A 26,692-nucleotide genomic window follows, 5' to 3' on the forward strand; every position below is an offset into this window, starting at 1 on the left:
ATTGGTCCATGAATCCCTCAACCAGAGCAGTAACCGTTTCGCACTAGTACATTTAGACCGAACCCAACTGGCACATTCACGAAATTCGTTAGGATGCAGGATGACTTTATCTGTTGGATGATTGCTGATTTCATTCAATCGATGGGGATTCAATTTAGTTTTTGTTTGAGTAGAACACTGCTTCAGTGGAATGAGAAAATTTGTCGAGTCTGGATTATTCACCAAACGCATCTTTATCAAACGGAGCAGGTAACATAAAAATCAAGCGGAAGACAGAAGATTAGAAGCCTGGAAGACTGGAAGACTGAAAGACTATAAGACTGGAAGACTGAAAGACTAGAAGACTGGAAGAGTGGAAGACAGGAAGACTGGAAAACTGGAAGACTGAAAGACGGAACACAAAAGACAGACAAATGACAAATATTAGATAAAATAGTGAATAACGAATAACAAATAATAAATAACAAAAAAAATCTCATATCACACATCGCAAATCACAAATAACAAATTACAAAAATACAAAGTACAAAGTACAAAGTACAAAGTACAAAGTACAAAGTACAAAGTACAAAGTACAAAGTACAAAGTACAAAGTACAAAGTACAAAGTACAAAGTACAAAGTACAAAGTACAAAGTACAAAGTACAAAGTACAAAGTACAAAGTACAAAGTACAAAGTACAAAGTACAAAGTACAAAGTACAAAGTACAAAGTACAAAGTACAAAGTACAAAGTACAAAGTACAAAGTACAAAGTACAAAGTACAAAGTACAAAGTACAAAGTACAAAGTACAAAGTACAAAGTACAAAGTACAAAGTACAAAGTACAAAGTACAAAGTACAAAGTACAAAGTACAAAGTACAAAGTACAAAGTACAAAGTACAACGTACAAAGTACAAAGTACAAAGTACAAAGTACAAAGTACAAAGTACAAAGTACAAAGTACAAAGTACAAAATACAAAGTACAAAGTACAAAGTACAAAATACAAAGTACAAAGTACAAAGTACAAAGTACAAAGTGCAAAGTACAAAGTACAATTTTCAAAAATCAAATGGCAAATGGCAAATGGCAAATGGCAAACGTATAACGAATTTCGATTAACAAATAACAAGCAAAAGATTGTTTTTTGCCGAACTCAAAATATTAGAATTATTTCTATTCCGGGTATTGTTGAGGTATTATTCGTGTCTTTAATTATTTCCGAAAAAATCCGAAAAAGATTAACATTTAAATCAAATATTTGGCTCATTTTATCACATTTCACAACTAACACGAAATCTACTTCAGGCCAACACTTCACAGTCTGTTCGAGATCCTCAGCGGTATACCACCCTTAGGCACTAGCGTCACCAGAGTTGGGCTGAACTCAATTTTCGGCCCCCGAACCGCTTCAAAGTTGTACCTCGACAGCAGCAAAATCAGCCCAATTTTCGCAACAACGACGCCCCAGCGAAAACCTTTTGAAAATAAAATAAACCATAATCAAAAATCGAAATCATCAGAACGGATCTAAATAACCTACCTATGCAAAACCGAGGACCCTCCCCGAAAGGGTAATACGCCTTCTCATCGTAACGTTTGGCAGCCTCATCGAACCGTTCCGGATCGTACCGATCCGGTTCTGGAAAGTACTTCTCATCCATGCTGAATGCCAGCAGAGGAATCACTAGCTGAGTACCTTTTTTAATCACAACACTCGAGTCTGGTACTCGATACTCTTCGGTACATTCTCTGTTGAGTATCGGCAGTCCCGGATACTTCCTCAAAGTCTCCTTCACACACAAATCCAGCAGTTTCATTTCGTTCATAATTTCGTAGTTCATCTCTCCATTCGAGTTCACCAGTGTTTCGTCTATTTCCGCCTGCAGACGCTTCATCAGTTCCGGGTTGTGACTTAGTTCATGTAGTGTGAAAATAATCGACGCAGTTGACGGTTCGGAACCGGCCACGTAAAACAGAAACACATTAGCGGCACATTGACCTAAACTCAAGGTGAGACTGCCATCCTCTCTTCGCAGATCGATTAACTGTTGAATGAAATCTCTTCGTACAACTCCGTTTCTCTCCCGGTGCTCAATTTGTTTGGTGATGATCTGCGTCACAAATTCAATTACTTCCGGATGCAAAGAAGTGGTTCTCGCTATCCTGAGCAGATCCGGGCAGAGAAACACGCCGGCATTACGGTAGTTGGTTATGAATCGCTCCTGCTGAGCATTACGCAGAACACGGCGAAAAGAATCTTCCGGATCTTCGATGCAATTTGCGTCGATTCCAAAGAACACCGAAGCTATCAACTCTAACACGTAGCGGGAGCTTATATCACGCATCTCAACCACTTCCCGCTTATTGGCCATCGGTTCAAGATGTTTGTGAAACTTTTTGCTTAGTTCTAGAATGGTTGGCCACATGCTTCGCATTTGCCCGGGAGTAAACGTTGGACTTAGCTTATTTCGAAGATCCTTCCACCGTTTACCGGGCAGGGCAAACAGATTCGCCGAAAAAGGATCCCCTTTCTCGTTACAATAAACGCCTCGATCGTGGAAATGACCGAAATCCGTAGTAATTATTCGTTGCGCGAGATGGGGATCCCGAATCAGAATAGCCGGTCGAAAGAACAGATAGATTCCGACCAGTGGCCCTGTCGTTTTCCAGTACAGTTCGTTGACAGCCACGCCGAAGGATTTCTGCTTTCTGGCAACGCTTGCCAGGTTCCCGAATGGTATGTTCGGTTTTACGTTCGGCAGTCCATTGCGGTCCCAGTAGGAGTAGACGTACTTCAGGCCTAACCAAACGGCTGCCCAGAAAAGCGCGAGCGTGTAGAGAAACATTCTCTGTCGAAGTGACAAACGAATGTGGCTTTCCAGTGTTTCGCTATACTGAGACACTGTTCAGCAGCCAAGCTTGCTTTTAAAGCTGCACTTCAGTGGTTTTGGGCAGAAAACGACAAGACATGCGCCAAAAGTCCCAAACGTTGTTCAAGATAAACACACAGACAGTGCGATTGCATCTGTCTGGTGGAAAATCCGCGGATTTTTCAAGGTTTTAATCTTGTCACGTTAATCTCGCTTAATGGACTTAGACATGGGAGTTTCTATAGCAATAAATTGGCATCATTTGTCGTAGGCTGGGGCGGATCCAGGGGAACCGTCCTGAGAGTTCGAACCCCCGACGCCGAAAAATTTTCCTGAATCAATCCCTGGTCCTAGGATAAGAATTTATAACCGTTGCACATCGCGCACGTGTGAGGAAGTATGATGATAAGCTTTGAGTGCATCGATTATTTTGTGCAGGTTATTTTTAATTAATAATGAAATTGTTTATGGGATGGTGTATATTGATGATTGGGGTGGCCCTTAAGCGGTTCTGGTGAAATACCATCCTAAATATGTTTAAAATATGAAAAATCGCGTTAGATCATCTTCTGTTCAGACAAAATGTAACGTGAATGTTAGGAAGAGTGATTGTGTATTCACATCAATATCTAAAAAAATGGTTTGATCAAAAATCTTTGATTGGTTGATTTAACCAATTTTTTATTGATTAATACTTGTCAGAGCCAGCCAAGGCTTATTGAAAATCGCAACAGGAAAGGGAAGAATGGTGCTCCCAAACTACTCTGCGCACTCCACAAGCGTAACAGAAACAGTAAAAGGGATTCGATTGCACTGAAATTTGTTCGTTAATCAAAGTTCTGTGAATTTCTGGGAGCCTGATTATCAGGAGACTCACTAAGTGGCCAAATATATGATTTAGTAATATCACAACGGCGAGCAGCGGTTTTTTTTTCAAATAATAAAGGAAAAGCATAAAATGATTCAGTCTGCTTCCTCATCTCGTACAGATCAGAAGCCAAAAAGCGACCTGCTTGCGAACAGCACACAAACAAAAAATACTACCCGCGCCGCGCCGCTCTAACGTGTACGTGTAGCATATAGACACAGGAAAGTTCCGTTGCAGCTAACTGCGAGTGAAATGAGTGAACAACAAAATAAATTTCGCCCATTACGGGAGAACACAATCGCGATTGATTTTTCGCAAACCCGTCTTAGACCTTCAGTGCGCGAGGTGGAACAATTGGTCAAGGTGAAAATGGAACTTGATCTTACAGAGATATCACACGTCCAGCTTCACCACACCAGGAATGTAGTACTAATAACGTTCAACTCCTTAGCCGAGGCAGAAAGCTTCGTAGCAAAGAACAACATGCAACATGACGTCGAATATGAAAACGTCAAAACCAAGATCCCCGTGTATATGGACCTTGATCTAACGGAAATTCGCCTCCATGATCTGGCACCTCGTACTAGCACGGATTATATTAAAAGATTCATGTCGAAGTATGGAGAAGTGGAATCCGTCTCTAACGACACTTGGAGAAACTTTTTCCCTGGCATTCTCAACGGTGTTCGGGTTGTGCGAATGCGGCTGTACCAACCTATACCATCTTACTTGACTTTCGAGGGCAGATCATCTCAAGGTGTTAACTACATACAAAGAACCCTATGCACATACCCTGGGCAGGCGCCCACGTGTCAGTTCTGTAATCAGACTGCACACTACGGTAAGCCATGCGCCAAAACAACTAAAGAAAACTCATCTTCAACCACCACTACCAAACAGCCTTCAACATTTGCTGATACACAACAAACAGCCGGCCAACAAATGAATGCCGGACAAACAATATTCCACGGCATCCCAAAGCCAATACTCACCGTACGCAGGGATGAAATAAACAAGAAAGAAGACGGCTATATCAAAGTCACTCGAAAACACAAAAAGCACCAAAAATCTAACAGCGACAACCATTCTAGTGATGACGATATGGACACAAACACAAGCGAGGGGGAAGGCAGACAGATTGATCAGCAAGCAGCAGAAGGTACACCCGACCATCGCTCACCACCGAGAAAGAAAGTCAACACAAGAAACGGAAAGCAGTGCACCCAGGATAGTCGACAAAAATAATGTTCGATGGTTTATATATATTTTGATATCTATTTTGAATGAAATTTTGAATTTGTAATTTTTGAAATGTACATTATTTTCAAAAAGGCGAATGACCCTCGAGGTTAAAGCCTTAATAAATAAACAAACAAACAAACATAAAATGATTCAGAGAAAATAAATTCTTTATAGTATAACTAAGGCAACAACTAGAAACTACATGCGTGAATATGAGAAATAATTGAGTGGCTGATATATAACTGCAGGGCAGTTATCTATAAGATCAAATGAAGTTCGATAATAATCGGAATCGCAAAGACCACAAGAATAATACACTGCACGTTTAATAGTAAGCCTTATGATAATAGAGTCAGCGCTCTGACTGGAAGCCAGCAATTGTATTTGGAAAATGCAACGAGTAAAACCGGTTCTGGACCAACAAAGTCAGTCACAGCGCCCACTGTGCAAAAATTTATAAAAGTTTTTCTGTGCTCGTTTTTTTCTGGTCAAATCTCTCCACCACGGAGAAACTTGACCAAGACGATTCTAATTCCGACCAAGGCGTGGGAAGACTTGACCAAGAGAATTTTGATATATCAGAACAAAAAATAATGGTATAAAACATGCTGTACTCTTTTTTCATATTGTGGATATCTTTAGTACCAGTAAAAATTTGTATTTCATGAATTTGGATTTTTTTATTGCATTTCCTTTTTTGTACGTCACGAAATAAGCCATGTAACTGCCAATTTTGTTGACTAATACTATAAATATATAGACTGGTGTTTGAGGTGGGATTCTTTTTGTGGCGTGATCAACATCACAGTAGGTAACACAAAATAGTAGTATAAGAAATGTTGTACTCTTTCATCTTTCTTCAGCTTATTGCTACTTGGTCAAGTCTCCCCAATATAAGTTCTTACTTTCAATGTTGTGCCGATTTTAAAATTAACTATTCCAATATTCTGATAAATGTAGCATCATTTCACTACTTCATAAGGATAGGGTTCCATAAAAAAATTATTAGGTACTCAAGGAGATATGTCCATAAAAAGGTTGATAAAATAACATCCTTTCAGGCAAATTCATGAATTCCGGAATATTATCTATGAGGAAAGGATTTTCACTCCAAATTTTTAAATCGAAACGAGTATACAAATATTTAAAAAAATTCTTTAAGAGCCAAAAATATACGTAAATATACGATTTTTTCGTACATATGATAAATCATTTGTAGTTCTATGGAACCGGTTTTGTTTTTATTAGGAGTCTTTTGTCGAAACGACTTTCGTAGGCTTATTACGAATCTGTGTCATTAATCAAACGAATTGTTAGATGATCTATACGAAAGTCTTTCTAATATTTACGAGCATTGTTCGTAAAATGAACGATTTTTTTCCGAAAAATCCTCAAAGTAACTATGCACAAAAAAAATCATACATATCGAATATATTCGTAAAGATTAGGTTCATTTGTCGATGCGAACATTTTTGTGGCTTGTAAATAATTGGTTTCGTTAATTTCACGCCCTAAAATATGGCGTCTTCTTTTTTTGCCTTTCTCATATAAAGAAAGGCTATGCAATCACTGTAAAAATCGACTTTTTAACCGAGTGTCATACACCATTCGATTCAATTCGTCGAGATCGGCAAATGTCTGTGTTTGTGTGTTTTTTAGAGAGCGGTAAAAAAAATTAAGGAAAACCCTGATACCCGAGGGAAAATGTACAAAAACCCCAATGTCTCAGGGAACGGGTTTGGGCTGCCATCACCCGACCCACTAAAAACCACTGCTCTTTCCCAGAACCTGATTCCTCCCCGGCACTACCTTACGGCATTACTTGGCATTACTTCGGGGAGGGGTTTTTATGTGCATAGCACACACTCTAATTCAACTACTTACTAGTTCGTTTTCTCCGCAGGGTTACAACCCCACTCCTCTACACTCCACCAATTATCTACCATCCACACAGACTGGCAAGTTCTGCATGGCAGTCGGAAAGCTGGCTGTGAGTCGGCTTTCTACAGTCTGGGCGGCAAACTTCAGACTGTCTAATTCACCGAGCTCTTCGGCTCCCTTGTGCTAGTTAGCACCGCAACTCCCTTCTCGCACCATTCAGCGCCGTTTACTCGTTGAGCACCAGACTTGTTCGCGAACTACTCGGTCTAGTCCCCGACGATGGACCTAGCCTACTCCGACGGAGATTTCCCCGGCGAGAGAAGTTCTCCCGAAACCGAGCCAACCAACCAGATGTCGAAGTCAGTTCGGCGATTCCGGTGGAGCAGGGCGTCCGGTACGCTGATGTCCCGACGACCTGCGACTGGTGGTATTTCGTCGCGGTCTACTCAGTCCTGTCCCCGGCGGTGGATCTAGCTTACGCCGACGGAGAGTTCCCCGGTGAAGGAGGCTCTCCCGATACCGATTCTTCTTTCGTTTTAGCACCACAATTTCTTGAGCCCTTTGGCTTCCTCTCGTTACTTTCCCTATGAGCCATTCAGCTCCCGCCCTCACTTGTTCGCGAACTACTCAGTCTAGTCCCCAACAATGGATCTAGCCTATTCTCCTGCAACCGAGCGGTAGATTTTCCTGATTCCGATGTTCGTTTTTGTGAGCCCTTTAGCTCTCCGCGTCGTCCCGATCTACTCGATCTAGTCCCCGGTGGTGGATCTAGCCTACTCACGAGCTACCCGATAGGATGTCGAGGTCGGTTCAGCGATTCCGGTGAAGCTTGTCGTCCGGTTCCCAGGCGCCCCGACGACCCAACTCGGTCCTACGTCACGTACAACTCAACTGGTCCCCGGCGGTGGACCTAGTCTATACAGTTGGAGTGTGTATGTGTATGTGTGCCATTTAAACTCACACAATTTTCTCAGAGATGGCTGAACCGATTTTCGCAAACGTAGTTTCATCTGAAAGGTATAACGCTCCCATAAGCTGCTATTGAATTTTTAGTTGATCCGATTTCCGGTTCCGGAGTTACGGGTTGAAGAGTGCGGTCACACAGAAAATTCCCATATAAACTGGTACCACCATGATGTTCAAATGATTTAAAACATATTAAAATTGATGTAACATTACTCTAGTTTGCGGATCTGGATCACTAATGATCAGTCAAAGCAGCTTTGACCACATTGGCCACCTATGACGGTTCATGACGGTCCCGGGGAACCCGCCAAGTTCCTAAGCTAATATCACACCCATTCCCCAACGAATTCTCTACCGATTTTTATAAACTTGATTTCAAATGAAAGATACAGTAATACCATTGACTGCTGCTGAGTTTCATTCGGTTCTGACTCTTGCTTCCGGAGTTACAGGGGTGTTAGTAAGGATACACTAGAATTTCCCATATAAATCGGTACAATCGTAATACCTCAGAGGCTAAAAACTATTGAAATAATCACCAAATTACTTCTAATCGCAGATCTAGATCACTGATAGCCAATCAAACATTCTTTGAATGTATTGTCCACTATCGACGATTCCGGAAGTCCGGACTTCCGGGCATATTCCACAAATAAAGTCACATCGGTTCTTCGGTGATGATTGAACCGATTTTCTCAAACCAAGTCTCAAATGGAAGGCAAAATATGCAGTTGAGTATTGCGTCGCCACCCCTCCCCCCGCCTTGCCCTTACACCTCCCTCCTTCATCACTCCCCTCCCCTTGGACCACCCTCACGCCCGCATTTCCTTCATCCACCCCGTATACCGAAATAAGATGAAGGATTTCTGACGCATCCTCCACTCCCACTCTACTCATTCCCTCCACTTTCAAACCAATTCCACCAACATTTTAAAATATAATCACATGAAGATAACATTGAACTCATGCTGATTAAGCTAATTAAATATTATTCTTTTGCCTTTATCATATAGAAAGGTTATGCAATTGCTCCAAAAATCGACTTTTTAACCGAGGCCCGGAGGGCCGAGTCTCATATAACATTCGACTCAGTTCACCGAGATCGCAAAATATCTGTGTGTATGTATGTGTGTATGTATGTGTGTATGTATGGATGTGTGTGTATGTGCGGATTTGTTAACAAAATATCCACATCGGTTTCTCGGAGATGGCTGAACCGATTTTTACAAACTAAGATTCAAATGAAAGGTATAATATTCCCATAGGTTGCTATTGAATTTCATTTTCAACCGACATCTTGTTCCGGATTACGAGTTGAAGAGTATGGTTACAAAACAAAATTTGTTGATTTGTCCACATCGGTTTCTCGGAATTTTCTGAACCGATTTTGACAAACTTGATTTTAAATGAAAGGTCCATCAGCTGCTGTGGAATTTTGTGTGGATCCCAGTTCTGGTTCCTGAATTACAGGGTGTTACGTACGATCACGCAGCAAATCCCGATTCTAACGAATTCTGCGATGAATGTAAAAAGGTGAAATTTTTTCCAAAATGTTAACACAACTGTTGAATTTGTAGATCTAGGTCACCAACAGTCATTCAAAGTCTCTTTGGCCACACTGGTCACCATCGACGGATCCGGAAGCATCCAAATTCAGAATAACGGTTATATTGGTTTCTCGAAAATGACTAGACCGATTTGATCAACTTCGTCTCAAATGAAAGGTGTTGCGTCCCCGGAAACTGACATTAAATTCCATCTCCATCCGACTTCCGGCTCCGGAGTTACGGGTTGTGGAGTGCGATCACATAGAAAATTCCGATTCAAACCGATACCGCGATGAATGCGAAAAGGTGCTCTTATATATACTTACCAAGTGTAATAAGAATGAAAGACATTTCCATAATGTTATATTGTACGAACCAGCTATTAAATCATAGTTTGGAGAAATGAGAAAGGCACAATTGCACCTCTAGGTGGATTAAAATAGGTTTTTTAAATACTCGTCACTAAGAATGATGATGCAATTCTTGTTACTAACGAAATAGATTCGCTATCAACCCAAGAAATTTGTTTAGCGCTTATCACGGTTTTGGCTAAAGATTCGCCACAAAATTCTAGAAAATCCATTCTAGAACTCAATAGGGGTGAGAACTTTGAAATAAAACTAATTTTATCAGATCGCTCACTTTCATTGTCAAACGGCGATCCTAAAAGGTCGAATGAAAAAATATACGAAAATTCAGCTCGATAAACGAAATTAAATCGGGCGTCTGATAAAATATTCGTACTATACACAAACGTTAAGTAAAATGACGAATTCTAGAGAAAATTTTCAATAGGACGTAAGTAACAATGAGAGATTCTCTTTGGGGTATTTCTCTTCTGCTCATTACTCGGCCATTTCAACATTTACTACTGTACTCTTTGCATAATATTGTAGTAAAAACCGTCGGCTTTCGATATGTACTGGAAAATTAGTAAAAAGTGTTGTAATGACGTCGTAATAAACGAAAGAGAAAGTAAACAAAGAAAGGCTCTCAATGTTACTTACGTCCTATTGAAAATTTTCTCTAGAATTATTTCGTGTCATTCACGAAAAATAGTTTTGTCTTCGACGATAAATTTCGTGCAACGTACATCTTTCATCAATTCGCCATGTTTTTAGAGCGTGAAATGAACGAAACCAACCATTCACAATGCACGCAAAAAAAAACTTCGTTGCAGAAAACGACGAATGAATTCGTGCATTGTGCAATTATTTTCGTTCTATTTACGTATTTATTTTATCAGTGCAACGGTAATACCGGCAGAAAGAGGATACGGAGATACAAAAGATTTAGGTTTAGTCGGTATGCTTGCTGCAAAAAGAACTGCAGTAAGAATCCGATAGTAATACGGCCATGGTCTCTTTTGAAGATTTCTCCTCGAAAAAAATACAAAACCGAATGGTACATAGGATTCGGCCTCTGGACCTCGGTTGGAAAGTTGGTTTTCGGAGAATTTGCATATCCTTTCTATATGAGAAAATCAAAAAGATAATATAGCATAGAAACGCTATATCTATTCCTACACATAAAGGCCCTTCTGTTTTCAGTTAGCTCGGGTCCAAGCAAAACATACATAGCATACTACAGATGTACTACTGTCAAATCTAACTGCAAATAATTGACTTTATATGAATGATGCAGAGAGGGAAGGATGCGGTCGTCAAACGGTGGGATAACAAAATTCCCACAATTTTCCTATCTCATGCCTCCACGCGAGTCTAAGTCTATTGATGACATTTGGTCCTTAGACCAGCGACGACTGGGTGCTATCAGCCTTCTGCCGATAGTAGCAGAATGAGAGGGTGCGAACAGATCTAGTCGAGACAACATTGCCGTAAAAATGAATAGTTGATCGGAAATTAGCCCCAATACGACTAATCTGACTAGTATCGATGATCACGTGTCAATACGTATTGAAAAGTCGCCGCGTCTGTTTTTATGAACCTAATTTCAAGCTCCGTTATTGCTAACAAGCCCGTGCATCAAGTTAACAATCCTTTATATTTCCTTTCAGTGTTCGTTATTATCGCTCGTATACTTGTATTCCAAAAACAATCCGATATGGAAAATAAGAAATACTTTCCTTGATTTATAACATCTCGCGCTATTTTTGCCTGTGTAATGTGTTATCACTCGGTAGTTTTCAAGCCAATAAATATATCGTAGAGAAGAAGTACCGAATTCTGTCCAAATACTGTTGCAATAAATAGTGATCCGGCCCATTACGCAGATAAGATTAGCTTTTCTAGACAATACTCCCACGGTCGTCTGTGTGGAGTTCAAATTGCTTTTGTCTAGGGAACATAGAATACTCTCGGTAGCCGGCTGCCCAGAGTTTAAAAAGAACCAAAAACCAAACAAGATCTTTTCTTTTTCGAGTCATCGTGCACTCGAAGACTAACTAAACAACTACCTAATAAAATATACTTTATAGGTCGCATCGCTTGCTTGGAACGAATCCTTGACCTGATACCCTTCCAAACTACCAACTCCGCGACACCTATGGAAGAGTCTGATGAATCGTCGTCTTTCCGTTAAGTAGGTGGATCATCAACACTTCCTGTCTACCTTATCTTTTAAGGACGACTCAGACGATACATCAGCTTCCGTCAACGTCAACGGAACGTCACCTTTCCGTCAGGATAAGTTACATTCAGTTAAATGGAGGCATTCACAAACAACATCAACGGCACGGAACGTTTTGACGTACGGCACGTGTGAACGGGCGCAAGAGAAAAGTATTTAACTTATCCTGACGGAACGGTGACGTTCCGTTGACGTTGATGGAAGCTGATGTATCGTCTGAGTTGCGCTTTATTCTTCCCCGTGAACGATGGAGATGGGGGCGGCTTGCAATGGTGGCTATCATGCTGTTGAGGTTTTAATATGGGTCGGATTGGTATGAATTCCTACTTACCATTTCCTAAGCAACTCTTATTAGATAATCAGCAGTCAAACATGATGAAGTCAGTGTGCAATCCGCCAAAATCATCGTCACAACGCAACGCAACGCATGATGCAGAGGGGGAAGGATGCGTCGGGAGCCACCTAACTTATTTTGGTATACGGGGTGGATGAAGGGAATGCGGGTATGAGGTTTGCGGAGTGGACGGAGGAGGAGGGGAATGGATAGGAGGTGCAACACCAAACTGCATGTTCCACCTTCAATTTTGCATAAGGGAACCCGGATTTATTTGGACCTACCTAAGAAAATCACCTTTTTAGGTGGATAGATGTGAAAGAATTTATCGGTAAAATGGACCTAATTATTAGTTTGAAACCTCAGCTACATATTGGTGCCATAAAAGTTCAGTTGCACCACTCCATGGCACATAGTGGGACTTGTTCATACGAAGTTGTGACAAAATTTTAAAAATGGGTAATGTGGCTAAAAATTGGGGTTTTAACTAATTTTGGGTAGCTGAATCCATTTCTGCTATCAATTTTGAAATACTATAATTCTTTTTTTCGACTACTTTCATGTTAAGGGTTAATATACACGTTAATAATCGTAGCCAATCACATCGAATAGCAGAAATGGTTGACAAAACTAGTACAAAACACTGATTTTAAAGTAATATGATGTTGTTTGGGCAACCAAATAGTAAGAAGATTTATGAGCTACAGGGCGTGACCGATGGCTCCTATATATCTTGAAACTACACTAAATTTTGAGTCAGATTTATGATAAGTGACCCGTGGGAGACCATCTCAAAAATTGGAAGACGTATAAAAATAAATTACTGATATAACATTGAACTTTTCAATTGTTTTTTTTTTCGAGGCAGAAAAAAAGCAAATCATTTCTGCGCAAAAAGCTTGCATCTATAGTTTAGAATATTCATTTTTCTTTTCAAAGAATTCAATTTAATCGTCGTTTTTTCATCCTTTTACGTTGTAGGGGTAGTTTAGACCTCCTTACAAGGAAATTCAGACCGTCATTTTTTTGTAAATTGAATTATGTTTACCTATAAAATATTTTTTGGAGAAACTACTTAAGAAGCTTCGTTACAAAAACTTAATCTGGTTAGTCACAGTTGTCGATTGGCGCACCATGTATTTTATTTACTGTGTCATGTGCAATGGTGTGTGTAGTCGCAAGCCGCTGAACGGTCATTGATGGAATAGAGGGTCTGAATTGACCCGTATACCCATTTCTCACAAAAGGAGTCAGCGTTTTAAAAATATCTGTGTTTTCACCCAAACAAAAATCATTCCCTAAAATAGGAACCTCAAGCTTTCCAAAACTCTTAACCGTTTTTTTCACTTTTATTTGTTGCTTTAATCACAGTTTTACCATTACATTAAAACTGAAGAATGCGATTCAACTGTCAAAATTAATGTTTTAGAATAGCGGATCCACGAATATGCACAACAGTCTTACGATTTTCTGAGAAATCGAGGGGTCCGAGTTACCCCCACAATTTTATTTTTGAATATGATTCTACACTCCATTTTAAAACAAAATGCTCACAACATATACTTTCCGAAATGTAGTAGTTGTCGAGATTTTTAAATTTTGTTTAAGCAACACAATTACTTTGTTTTACTACGACCTTTTCATAAGTTGTTTGCGTTTCTCTATCAACAACAATAGGTTTTTCAGAAGGCTCATAAGATTTCCTGTAACTTTCTCTTTAACATCAAAACGATATTGTGAACCATTTGGAAGCTACATAAAAACAACCAACATATGATTCAACTGTACAGTTTATTCATCAGACCCTATGGTTGAATAATATTTTGATTGCTTTTGTAAAGCTTTCAAAAGTTATAGGAAATGTTATGGTCCTTTTGAAATTGATGTTGATGGAGAAATAAGAGAAATCCGCGTAAAAAACCGCGTTAATTGGAAAATCCGCGTAAAAACCGCGTTAATTGGAACATCCGCGTAAAAAAACTTTATACAAAAGACTTATTTTGAAAGTTTTTTTTGCGCGGATTTCGCAATTAACACGGTTTTTTTTTTTTTAAAATATTCTAGGTCCTTTTGAATACAAAAGACTAAGATTTTCGGAAAGATGGAAGAGACGGGTCTGGAAGACTCCTTATGGCCAACACCCCAACAGTATGGGTATTTTCGGAATGGTATTGAAGAGCAGGTGCCAGAAATTGATTTTTGACGCCATTTTGAAATCAAAGATGGCGACTGCCGGTTTAGCGAAATTCGCTATAACTCAATCAGTATGGATATTTTCGGAATGGTTTTGAGGAGTAGGTGCCAGAAATTGATCTTTAACGCCATTTTGAAATAAAAGATGGCGACTGCCGGTTTAGCGAAATTCGCTATAACCCAATCAATATGGGTATATTTGGAATGGTCTTCAAGAGTAGGTGCCATAAATTGATTTTTGACGCCATTTTGAAATCAAAGATGTTGACTTCCGCTTTAGCAAAATTCGCTATAACTCAATCAATATGAATATTTTGGGAATAGTCTTGAAGAGTAGGTGCCAGAAATTGTTTTTTAACGCCATTTTGAAATCCAAGATGGCGACTTCCGGTTTAGCGAAATTCGCTGTAACCCAATCAGTATGGGTATTTTCGGAATGGTCTTGACGAGTAGGTGCCAGAAATAAATAAATCTACACCTTCCCCGCAAGGTTTTCCATGAAAATTGATTTTTGGCGCCATTTTCAAATCCTAAATGGCGACTTCCAGCTTAACGAGATTCTCTACAACTCAATCAACATGAGTATTTTCGGAATGGTTTTGACGAGTAGCAGACAAACGGTTGGCGTCATTTTAAAATTCTAGATGGCGACTTCCGGTTTACCGAAATTCCCGCATGAACAATCTGGGCAATCATCTAAATCACCCTCAAATATAGGATCTAATCATAAACCAGCAAAATGCAAAATATTTTTTATGTGTTCATCCAGGAAAGTGCGGTGAGAATGGAAGAGAGAGAAGAAAGAGACGTATTTGGTGTGAGTTGGGGGTTTGAATTTATTCAAATTAAACATATTGCTTAAATTTAAGTAAATTCAACTGTTTTATTAAAATTATTTGTACTACAACTTCAACTTCCAAAAATACGAATATTGATTGGGTTATAGAGAATTTCGCGAAATCGGAAATCGCCACCTTGGATTTAAAAAAAGCATCGAAAATCAATTTTTGGAACCTACTCGTTAAGATCATTCCAAAAACTCATATTGACTGGGTTATAGTGAATGTGGCTAACCCGGAAGTCGCCATCTTGGAATTCAAAATGGCGTCAAACATCGATTTTTGTCTACTACTCGTCAGGACCATTCCGAAAATACGAATATTGATTGGGTTATAGCGAATTTCGCTGTACCGGAAGTCGCCATTTTTGATTTCAAAATGGCGTCAAAATCAATTTCTGGTACCTACTCCTCAATACCATTCCGAAAATACTCATATTGATTGGGTTATAGCGAATTTCGCTAAACAGGAAGTCGCCATCTGTAATTTCAAAATGGCGTCAAAAATCAATTCCTGGCACCTACTCTTCAAGATCATTCCGAAAATACCCATATTTATTGAATTATAACGAATTTCACTAAACCGGAAGTCGCCATCTTTGATTTCAAAATGGCGTCAAAAATCAATTTCTGGAACCTACTCTTCAAGACCATTCCGTATTGATTGGGTGTGGGCCATAAGGAATCTTCCAGACCCGTCTTTTGCATTCAAAAGAGCTTATAATATTTTTGCAAAAACCGCGTTAATTGGAAAATCCGCGTGAAAAACCACGTTAACCCATTATAATCCAGGGGTTTCAAAAAGTGAGCTAAATGCAGTGATATCTTCAATTCCACCAAAAAATGTATCAAAGATTATGGGAAAAATAAAATCACCGCTTAAAATGATTTTGAGAATGAAAATATCTCGCGCAAAAAATTTCGTACGCTTAAATAAAAAAATACGGATTTTCTGACAGACAACACTTCTTTTACACCTGTACGAATGTTTTGTCACATAATCGAATTATTAGCACGAATTCCAACAATAAAATTCAATTAAATGTATTGCTTACTTTTCAGCCGCCATTTGCCCCAACTATACACGCGTTAAAAAAACCGCGTTAAATGGAAAATCCGCGTAAAAAAAATCTCGTAAAAAACCCCACAAAAAACGGTGTAAAAAAACCTGGGTATAATTATGTTGTTAAAACAAAATTCAAAATATCTCGAAAACTACTACATTTCAGAAAATTTTCGATTTAAAATGTAGTTCAAATTTATATTCAAAAATAACATTATATTTTGACGGCAAATAGAATGAATTATGAAAATAAGTAGTTGTTAGAAAAACTTTTTCACTGAAAGATTTTCCATGATCCAAATATACTTAACCCTCTAGTGCCCAATTTTTACATTTCTTATAAAAGAAATGTATAGAATTCGCTCAAACTTTCAAGATTTTTTCCGAGGCCCGGAGGGCCGAGTCTTATATACCAATCGACTTAGCTCGACGATTTGGGACAATGTCTGTGTGTGTGTGTGTGTGTGTCTGTGTGTGTGTGTGTATGTAACGGACAAATTCTCATTCGTGTTTCTCAGCAATGGCTGAACCGATCTTATCCAAACCAATTTTAAATGAAAGAACTAAAAAACAGTATGAACGCTATTAATTTGTTTTTGATTCTGATGTTTAGTTTCCAAGATATGAATGTTTGAATGCGTAAAAATGGCGTTTTTTGCAGTTTTTTGAAATTATCTGCCGAAATTGACAATATAGATTCACAATTTATATGTTTTTGGACAGCTTTAACGAATACCTTTCGAACAAGCTATAGATTGTAGAAATCGGACTATTATCAAAAGAGATATTTAACATTAAATGCGGACGAAAGATTTTTATCATTTCCCATAGCCAGAAATATGACCAAAAACATATAATCTACTATTAACGCCAAAACGGCTTATTTTAGGTCAATAGTATCTTCGGAGAATTTAATGGAGGTAATATGGCCTTTCTTCTGGAATTGTGCTTTTGGTGATTAATCACCCTATGAGTGAGATATTTTCACAAATTTTCTTGGAAGTGATTATATCGAAATGATGTCTTCAGCAAATTTGTAGCTCTTACTTTTGCGAATAACTTTACTAAAGACTTTAAATATCTATTTTGAATACTTTAAAAGTTATGGCTTGTTGTTTGTTGATTACTCTTTGTCGCCCATTTATTGTTCAATATAGTAATAATCCATTGAAATAAGCTAAACATTATTTCGATAAAACGACTTTTGTATTTCATTTTACTATCTACAACCGCTACAAATAATCACCGAACACTTCCAAGTTGTCTGGAAGGAACTTGATACCTTATCAGTACAAAAATGTTCATTTGTGCGAACCTTCTCACTGCAATTTTTCTAACTTATAACCATCGGATCGATCTGAAACATATCGGAAAATGAAAAGCGAAAAAAATAACTCCAAGCAACGGCGTAGCCAAGAGAAGGTTTTGGGGTTTAACACCGTACAACACCCCCCCCCCCACAACACCCAAAAAAAATATTGGATTGAAGTTGAAAATTTATTGATGCAGACTGATTTAATTCAATATTACAATAACAATTATCTGATCCGTGGATTGATAACCTGTTGTTGTTAACATCATTAGGACTTTTGATAAATTGTCGGAATGGGGTCCTGATATGTAACTGATCTATTGGTTTTGATTTCACAGTTGTCTAATTGCATCAATATCAAATTCCTGCCTGAAAACATTCCAATAGAAAATTCCAGAGTTCTGTAATCAATCATAATCCTCAGATTTATATTCAAATTGATCTCGTTTTTGTAGAAATGTATTGTAATAAGGTTCTTTATTTAATAGGAAGCGAAGTTAAAATTGATTTAATGTCTATGAAACATAGAACTGCTCACCAAAAAAATGCATAACTTTCAACATTTGCCAAAAATGTTTTTGTCTTTCTCATTCACTCTAAAATTCGTCAATCTAATCCCGACCCGGAGGACCGAGTGTCATATGCCAATCGACTGAGTTTGTCGAGATCGGAAAATGTCTGTGTGTGTATGTATGTGTGTATGTGGAAAAAAATGTGACCTCAGTTTCTCAGAGATGGCAGGACCGATTTACACAAAGTTAGTCTCAAATGAAAGGTACAACCTTCCCATCGGCTGTTATTGAATTTTTTATTGATTGGACTTCCGGTTCCGGAGTTACGAGTTGAAGAGTGCAATCACACAGCAAATTCTCATATAAACTGAAATGAAAAATTTTCAACATCAAATTTGTATTTTTGATGCCAAATGACTTTAAAATGCATGAAACATTGAGATGTTTGACAAAAATTGACTTCTTTGGACTTTGGTACATTTTTGCCTTTCTCATATAGAAAGGTTATGCAATCACTCTAAAAATCGTCATTTTCGGCTGCACCTGGACCTCTCGGATCTTTCTCCATGATCCGCCGCTGGTTTCAAGCGATGTTTCAGTATCACATAGTATCTCAAGATCGTGGCTGTCGATCCATTGTATGTATGTGCAAATCGTACTGAACATGTAATATTCATTCCCACCATTGTATTGAACATAACCAGCCATGGAATCGTAGTCTGGACAAATGAGACAAGCACAATTGCACCACTAGATGGATTAAAACAGGTTTTTATTTTGGGAATGCGTCGAGTTGAGACGAAAACGTAATATGATTAATAACGAGGATAACACTTTCCGAATGTAGAGAGAAATTTATGAAAAATGACGATTTCCATTCGACTCTAGCAGGTGCTGATCGATTTTGATGAGCATTTGATTTTTGTTGTATGACCAATTGTATGTATAGGTCAAATGTTTAAAAACAGTAATTTAAGGTCAAGATAACATCATTTTGAAACCGCCAATTTCGGAGGTTTAGTATCTTCGATGAGTTTTACAAACGTTAAACAGCGCATCATTTGATAAAACAATTTTGACGGTATATTGTCCAAGAAGTATTTATGGTGAATTTTCTCAGGTTAATATTCAGGACTACAATAAAGTCGCAACAAATTCGCTAAAGACACGAACCTTGTTACTGTTTTCTGGAAAATAATTTTGCATAATTTTAAAACTTCAAAAATTATGGTTTCGGAATTATGCCGTTTAGACAGTAAGATCGATTTTCACCAAACCCCCGCCAAACCGAATTTCTGGCTACGCCGCTGACTTCAAGTAAGTAGAAACAAAGTCGTTCTACACTCGTTCACAAGAAACTTCTTCGAATGCTGAATATCTATTATAATACATTGACACCCCAATTGTATCAGCCAAATATGTATTGCCAAATATGATTTGTTTATTGCATCGAACTACAACAATTTTTAGGTAGCTTTCAAGAGGTTATTTTATAGACTTCTTCCAAAATTTGGCGAACCTATTCCAATTCGTATACCAATTAATTGGTATACTTAAGGGTTTATATGTTGCAGATACAGAAAATACTGAAATTTTCAGCTTTTGTCCTACACAATATTACGAAAGCTTATTAAACAATTTTTCCTAATAAGTTTGTGAAAATTATAAACTATTTGAAATTTTTTAATAGTTTAATTTTTTATTTAACCGTGATTTTTTAATAAAGAGTTACCATCGCTTCACAACGTAGTCTATTTTTCATGGCTTGTGGTGAGTACGATCTCTCGAATTGCTGAACTGAAAATTATGGAATGGAAAATAATTTTTAGTGTTCTTTACAGATTTAACTCGCCGCGCAGATAGCTCTGAATTAGACCCGCTGGTGCCCTAAGACGATTTCGCTAGATTTTCGGAGCACTGTGCACCCAGTGCATTAACGCATGTGACGGAAGGCTATCGAAAAGTTTCGTGAAAATGAAAATTCCAGTAATGATGATGATTTCCCCAAACGGTTCGTTTTCGAGAGGTTTTTATTTGTTCTTTGACATTAGGATTAGCGGTAATAATTCAAATCAAGGATACTACTGGGAAGTCACCTTTAGAAATAGTCGATGTCGAAGTAAAATTTGGAACTATGCACGCAGGCACTTCAGAGATAACGTGATATCAGGAGCTGCGATTTCATTTCAACGCTTTTTTGTGAAAAGGGCGATATTCACAAATGTAAACATAAGGCTTTTTTCATACATCCGAATGATAAATAAATAACCCCTTTAGGAAAATTCAGTTTTCCCACCACAATTTGGATATTTTATTAACAGAGCATTAACAATAATTCGTTGGAATGTCTATTTTATGGGACATTTTTTCGCTTTCCCATTGATTTGGTTTGAGATTTCTAGCACTGATGTTGTCCTATGCTGATTTGAGCGATTCTCTGAGTCCTGCCACTATCCCATGTAGTATGTGTTATCAAAAACATCGCGAAACATCAAGTTCTAAATGTTCTCAAACGATATAATATCCGAAGAGAGTGATAAGAGTTATAAGAAATGTCTCATCACACTGTTAGGTGGATTAAAAGCGTTTTTTTGGCTTCAAAAAACTTTTGTAGGTGGGCTTCGTGTTGAGAAAAACGAAAATAATGTTGATAATTCTTGTAAGTAATGGATTTTTCATTAAAGCCCTAAAATAAGTAGGCCACCTAGAGGCAGTTTTGGCCACCTGGGCGAAAAAAATAAAAACCTTTTTTCTTCTAGTTACTTCAACATAAGCGAATACTTCAGATGGTTGTTTATATATTGGACTTCATCAAAACGCAAATTGCCTAAACTGTAAGGAGTATTTCTCTAGTGCTTTGGTTGTTTAATTATAACTAAAAAAAAATTCATAAAAACTTATTCCCCCTCTTGTATGTCAAACTGGATTGCTTGTTTTGGAATCTTTCCCCATAAAATATATTGTCCCCAACTATTGTCTATCGAATTCAATTTCTTGTCTTAAGATAGCTATAAAATTCTTCCTTCCAATATAAAAACAATATTTCAACATTCTACCTCTTAGTTTTGAATTATTTAAAATGTAAAAACAAAATAAGCTAACGCATTTGTGCCCATCAAATAAACGAATTTAATAAAAAAATTCTGGTGCTAACTTAGTCGTGTCACTAAGTTAGTGTCGGATTCTGATGAGACGAACTCGACATTAGGGTTCGTCGCGGTTGCGGTAATTACCGCAACCGCGCGGTATTTACCGCACCCGCACCGCAAAAACTGCGGTGCGGTGAGACACTTTTTCCCGCGGATGCGGTGCGGGAAATGAGCTTTTACCGCGCGGTATTACCGCAACCGCACTTCAAAAAATAATTGATAAAGTCTGCAGTCTGCATTAAAAAGTGAATTAAAACTATGACTTTTACCATTTGAGAAGGACGCAACTAGATTTATTTTCTGAACGAATGCTTAGCAATGTCATTATAAGGAACACATCTCTGTCAGAACGTTCGAGTTTTATTTATTACCCTGCAATAGAGAAACATGATAAACATTTAATTGCTCTAATTTCCATAGACTTGACAATGATTTAAAAAGAAATCCGAATATAATCTGTATTCGACCTATCGCCTACTTGATTTTTTACATTTTGGTCATTCAAATATGATAAAACACACTGTTAGTAAGAAATAAAATCTATAAGCTGTGTCCAATATAATTTGGCACCATCATTTTTACGATATATTTTGAAAACTATTTATTTTATGCTTCACAGAAAAAGTTTACAAACAAACCTTTTCAAATACATAAAACGCAAAATCCAATCATTGAAAAACAATTGAATTTTACTGTTAAATTCAATTACAAAATGCATCATTTCTCCTGATTCCTCTTGGTAATCGTGGAATAATGAATCGTTTTCGATGACATTTTCTCAACTGTGAATTTTGATTAATTTGGAGAACTTAGAGATGAACTAATGATACTACGACTTAAACACAATCCAAAGAATGTAATTATCATCATCAAACCAATCGAATTTGGAGGATTTTTTTCGCGTGCCTCCATTGTTCGTCCAACTGGGAATATTTCTACCAAATTAACAAAAAATATTTTTCAGTTAGGAGTATTTTGTAACTTTTTGAAAGTAAAGCTTTCGAAGTTAGTGTAGGGCATTGCGATTTTTTTGTGTTTCTCAAAGTCTCCCTCAAGGTCTTCCTTCATATTGTGACAAGTGTCAAAGTTAGCCCAGATACCAAATTTTGCATAGTTTGGACAGTTATTACCTTAATTGAAAATTTGTCTCAAAACTTTAACGTAGGGGTTAGGTATTTTTACATAGAATCTGTATACAAAGTTTGAAAGAAATCGGTTAAGTAGTTTTTCAATGGCAGGTAACACCGCAAATCATGTTTTTCCAGAGACGTTCTACAAAAAGCTTCGTCACCGAGTCGTTTGTCGATATTTTTGCATGAAAAAATACAGCATGTTATTGAAATGATACAAAAGTTTTGATCAGTTCGCTTCACGCAAAATTTGAAAAAAATCGAGAAAAAGTGTTTTTTTCACGCCAAAACCCTTACCGCTCTCTATAAAACTTGCAAAGTTGAATACTTTCATAAATGTTACATTCTGAGGAGTCCGTCAAAGATAATTTTCGTGTAAATAAGAATAACATTTTACTATAAATGGCTATACAAAATAAATGAATAATTTCTCAGCACAATTTTTAAAATACATGATTTTTACCGCATTTACCGCATTACCGCGCGGTGCGGTGCGGTAAAAGCGATGCGGTTGCAGTAAGCGGTGCGGTTTTATTATTTTTTTGCGGTTGCGGTGCGGACTATCCATTTACCGCCCACATCCGCACCGCGACGAACCCTACTCGAGATTCATCTTCATAACTAATTTAACGTTTTGCAACTATGAAGGTCGGATTGCCACCTGTTAAGAGAAGCGCAACGCAATATCTTTTATTCGTAACCTTCAATTCAATTCGTCCTGCAATCGTTCAATTGCCCTTACAATTTGTGTCATTTTGTATTCCTCCTACCCTTCATAGCTAACCAAGATAATCCAGCATGAAGAAATGCTTAATAACTTAATAATAATATTAATTAATAATTGAAATATTTCGTAAGGTATTTCATTAAGCATAAAAAATTCCAAAAATTGAAAAATAAGTGTTTGTTAGTTTTTGCTAAAGAAATGTACAAAAATTACAACTTGCAATTATTGCCTACCAAATTTTAGTAATCCGATTCGAATTGTTATTGACAGCCAGCAACACAATTATTGCCATTATTTCGTAAACACATGACACGATAAAAATTTTGTCAAATCATTACACCCGAAATGACCAAGCACAAATACTTGTTTTTGCAAATAATTCCATGACTGTGCAACAATCGTGTATCGCAATCTAATCTCCGACGGGAAATAATAAACATTCGCACACCAGTTTGCAGGCCGTTCCGTTGCTCTTATCTTGGATTGCAGCCAGTGTTCAAAACCAGACTGCACACTTAGCTTACAACTTGTGTGTTGATTGGTACTGATTTCGAATCACTTAAAATCTTCATAAAGTTTGTCAACTGTTTATTGAATTGGATTCCTTCCAACTTTTTTTTTTCATTTTAAACGTATCATAATGCGCAATTAAATGGAATTCTGTTAAACAAAAGATCTTTTTAATTTATTTTTTACCAGTTCAAAAACCTACTTATCATGTCGAAGAAAGCGCTGTCTAAGTTGTTTGCGAATCACGAAGACAATTGCTGAACTATCTTATCTTCGGTAGATTACTTTGTTATGAATGTTTCATCGAACTGATAAAATCGCCGACAAAACATACCTCGATAAAGTCTCTTGATTTCGTATATTTTATTACCCTAGAAAATTTTTGAAACTTTCACGTAATTAAGAAATTATCTAGCTCAACGAATCAATGAAGTTTTTGATAAATCACTGGTGCAAGAGATACTTACTTTTTTTGAGCGCTTAGGGCATGAGTAAATTATTTTGTTTAGAACCATCCAACGCTCAAAATAATCACCATGTTGATACTTAATTTTCAAATGGTGGTGTCAACTACAACAGCTTTTTATTTGTCACTACTGAATAAATGCAACACAAAATGCTGATGAGTAATTTTTATTAGTATACATACAAATTCACAACAGTCATATTACTTCAATGGCGCCTAGTTATCCTCAAAGAAATGCCACCCTTGGGTACCAATGGCACCACAGCAGGGCTGAACTCAATCTTTGGCCCCTTGGTTGCCGCAAAGTTAAAACTGGACAGAAGAAAAATTAGTCCGATTTTGGTTATCATTTCACCCATGCGCGAACCTGAAAAAAAACATTGAATATCAATACACAAACTCTATCCAACTCTAATAAAGTACCTATACAATTCCGCGGACCCTCCCCGAATGGAAAGTAAGCCTTGTCGTCGAAATTTTTCGTCGCTCCCTCAAACCGCTCCGGGCTGTATCGGTCCGGTTCCGGGAAATATTCCTCGCTCATACCGTACGCTCGCAATGGAATGACCACCTGGGTGCCCTTTCGGATGACCATCTTCGAGTTCGGCACACGATAATCCTGTGTGCACTCTCGGTTAAGAATTGGCAGCCCCGGATACTTCCTCAAAGTTTCCTTCACACACAGGTCCAGGTATTTCATTTGTTTCACCACGTCGTAGTTAATGTCGCCGTTCGATTTTGCCAGTGTCTCGTCGATCTCGTTCAGAAGCTTTTGCATGACTTCCGGATTTTGAGTCAGCTCGTGTAAAGAAAATGTGATTGCTCCGGTCGAGGTTTCCGATCCGGCTATGTAAAACAAGAAGATGTTTGCAGCACACTCACCCAAACTCAGCTGGATTTCATCATTTTTGCTATCATCCTGACGAAGATCGATCAGTTGCTGGATGAAATCTTTTCTGTTGACTTTATTCTTTTCACGATGTTCAATTTGTTCGGTGATAACTTTCGTCACAAACTCACAAGCTTCCGGAGGTAAAGAGCCTACCCCTGTGAATTTTAATAGCGCCGGGCAAACGAATGCGGCAGCCGATCGGAAATTAACAGAAAAACTGTCCCGCTGAATGTGTCCCACAATAGTGCTGAACGAATCTTCCGGATCGTTTATGCAGTTGGCTTCGTACCCGAAAAACACAGTGGCTACTATCTCCTGCATGAAACGGGACATTACGTTACGCATCTCAACGATCTCACCCTTTACGGCAATTGGTTCCAGATATTTCCGCAAGCGATGACCAACGTTCAGAATGGTGGGCAACATGTTGCGCAACTGGCCAGAAGTGAAGGTCGGAGTGAATTTGTTGCGCAAATTTCTCCATCGTTTGCCAGGAAGAGCAAACAAATGCGCCGAAAATGGGTCACCCTTCTCATTGCAGTAGACTCCTCGATCGTGGAAATGGTTGAAATCGGTGGTCAAGATCTGATGGGAAACGTGAGCATCGCGGATCAGAATAGCCGGTGTGAAGAACAAATAAATCCCAACCAGCTTTTCTTGGCTCTTCCAATACAAACTGTTGACCGCAATTCCGAACGATTCGGTCTTTTTGGCCACGGTTTCAAGATTTCCGAAGGGAATGCTTGGCTTTAGATTTGGAACTCCATGACGATCCCAGTAGGAATAGACGTATTTAAGGCCTAGATAGACAATCACCGATAGAAAGACAAATGTTAGAAGAAACATCTTTCGAGTCTGCCGTCTAAGCTTCCACTGCGCGCTGACCGGCTATCAGATGGCTATTTTGCTAGAGCTACATTATCAGTTTAATTACACGACGCCTCCCGCAGCTTACTACCGTAGGGGGGGTGGCATGCAAAATAATCAAAGGTTTCATGGTAGCTATACATTGATACTCGTGCAAATGGAAACAAAACAAAACGCTCAGCAGTATGTATGATTGACCAGATGCCTGGGGTGTCGCAATATTGATACAGGCGGCTCCAATTGATCTAGTAAATAACTGATTTGGAAAATTAAATTATTATCAGTATTTGTAGTATTATACATTTTAACGAAGCGTTGCAGAATTTGTTTAGTTATTATTTTATTATGTCCATCCAATTTCAAAGTATACATGGACACACATGATGTGAAAAATTCTCAGGCGGGCACACAAACCACCATATTTAAAATCACAAGCACTGATAATAATAATAACCACAATTTATCTTTAGTCCTCGTTCACACATATGTATCTTCACATTAAAAAAAATAATATCAAAAGCTAATTTCATTAACATAGCGTTTGGACGGTTCGCCAAATTCGACGAACTCTTCCACGGCGCTAACTGCACAAATGCTTGCGGCAATCAGTTAGTTGTATCTAAATACGGTCCTATGGAAGTTGACTTGAAGCAAGATTCCATTTTGCAGTGATCGATCTGGTATCCGAAAATTTTCCGAAAGTGTCTCTGCCCGTTGATGAGTGCTGCGATAATCAACGCCTGTTGAATTG

General features: G+C 38.1%; 2 protein-coding genes across 7 annotated transcripts in view; one reads left to right on the forward strand and one right to left on the reverse strand.

Annotated features, from left to right (window-relative positions):
• Window positions 1-26,692, forward strand: part of LOC131678908 (uncharacterized) — a 543,408-nt gene that overhangs the window by 183,208 nt on the left and 333,508 nt on the right. The gene's annotated exons all lie outside the window — the stretch shown is intronic.
• Window positions 1,231-25,969, reverse strand: LOC131679335 (cytochrome P450 6d1-like). Its single transcript, XM_058960045.1, has 4 exons — window positions 24,606-25,969; window positions 24,392-24,549; window positions 1,526-2,891; window positions 1,231-1,460 (listed from the first exon to the last, which is right to left on the reverse strand). Exons 1-4 carry the CDS (start codon window positions 25,918-25,920, stop codon window positions 1,300-1,302), a joined length of 3,000 nt encoding a protein of 999 aa, XP_058816028.1. The 5' UTR covers window positions 25,921-25,969; the 3' UTR covers window positions 1,231-1,299.

Source organism: Topomyia yanbarensis, chromosome 2, assembly GCF_030247195.1.
Source record: "Topomyia yanbarensis strain Yona2022 chromosome 2, ASM3024719v1, whole genome shotgun sequence".
NCBI classification, from domain to species: domain Eukaryota; kingdom Metazoa; phylum Arthropoda; class Insecta; order Diptera; family Culicidae; genus Topomyia; species Topomyia yanbarensis.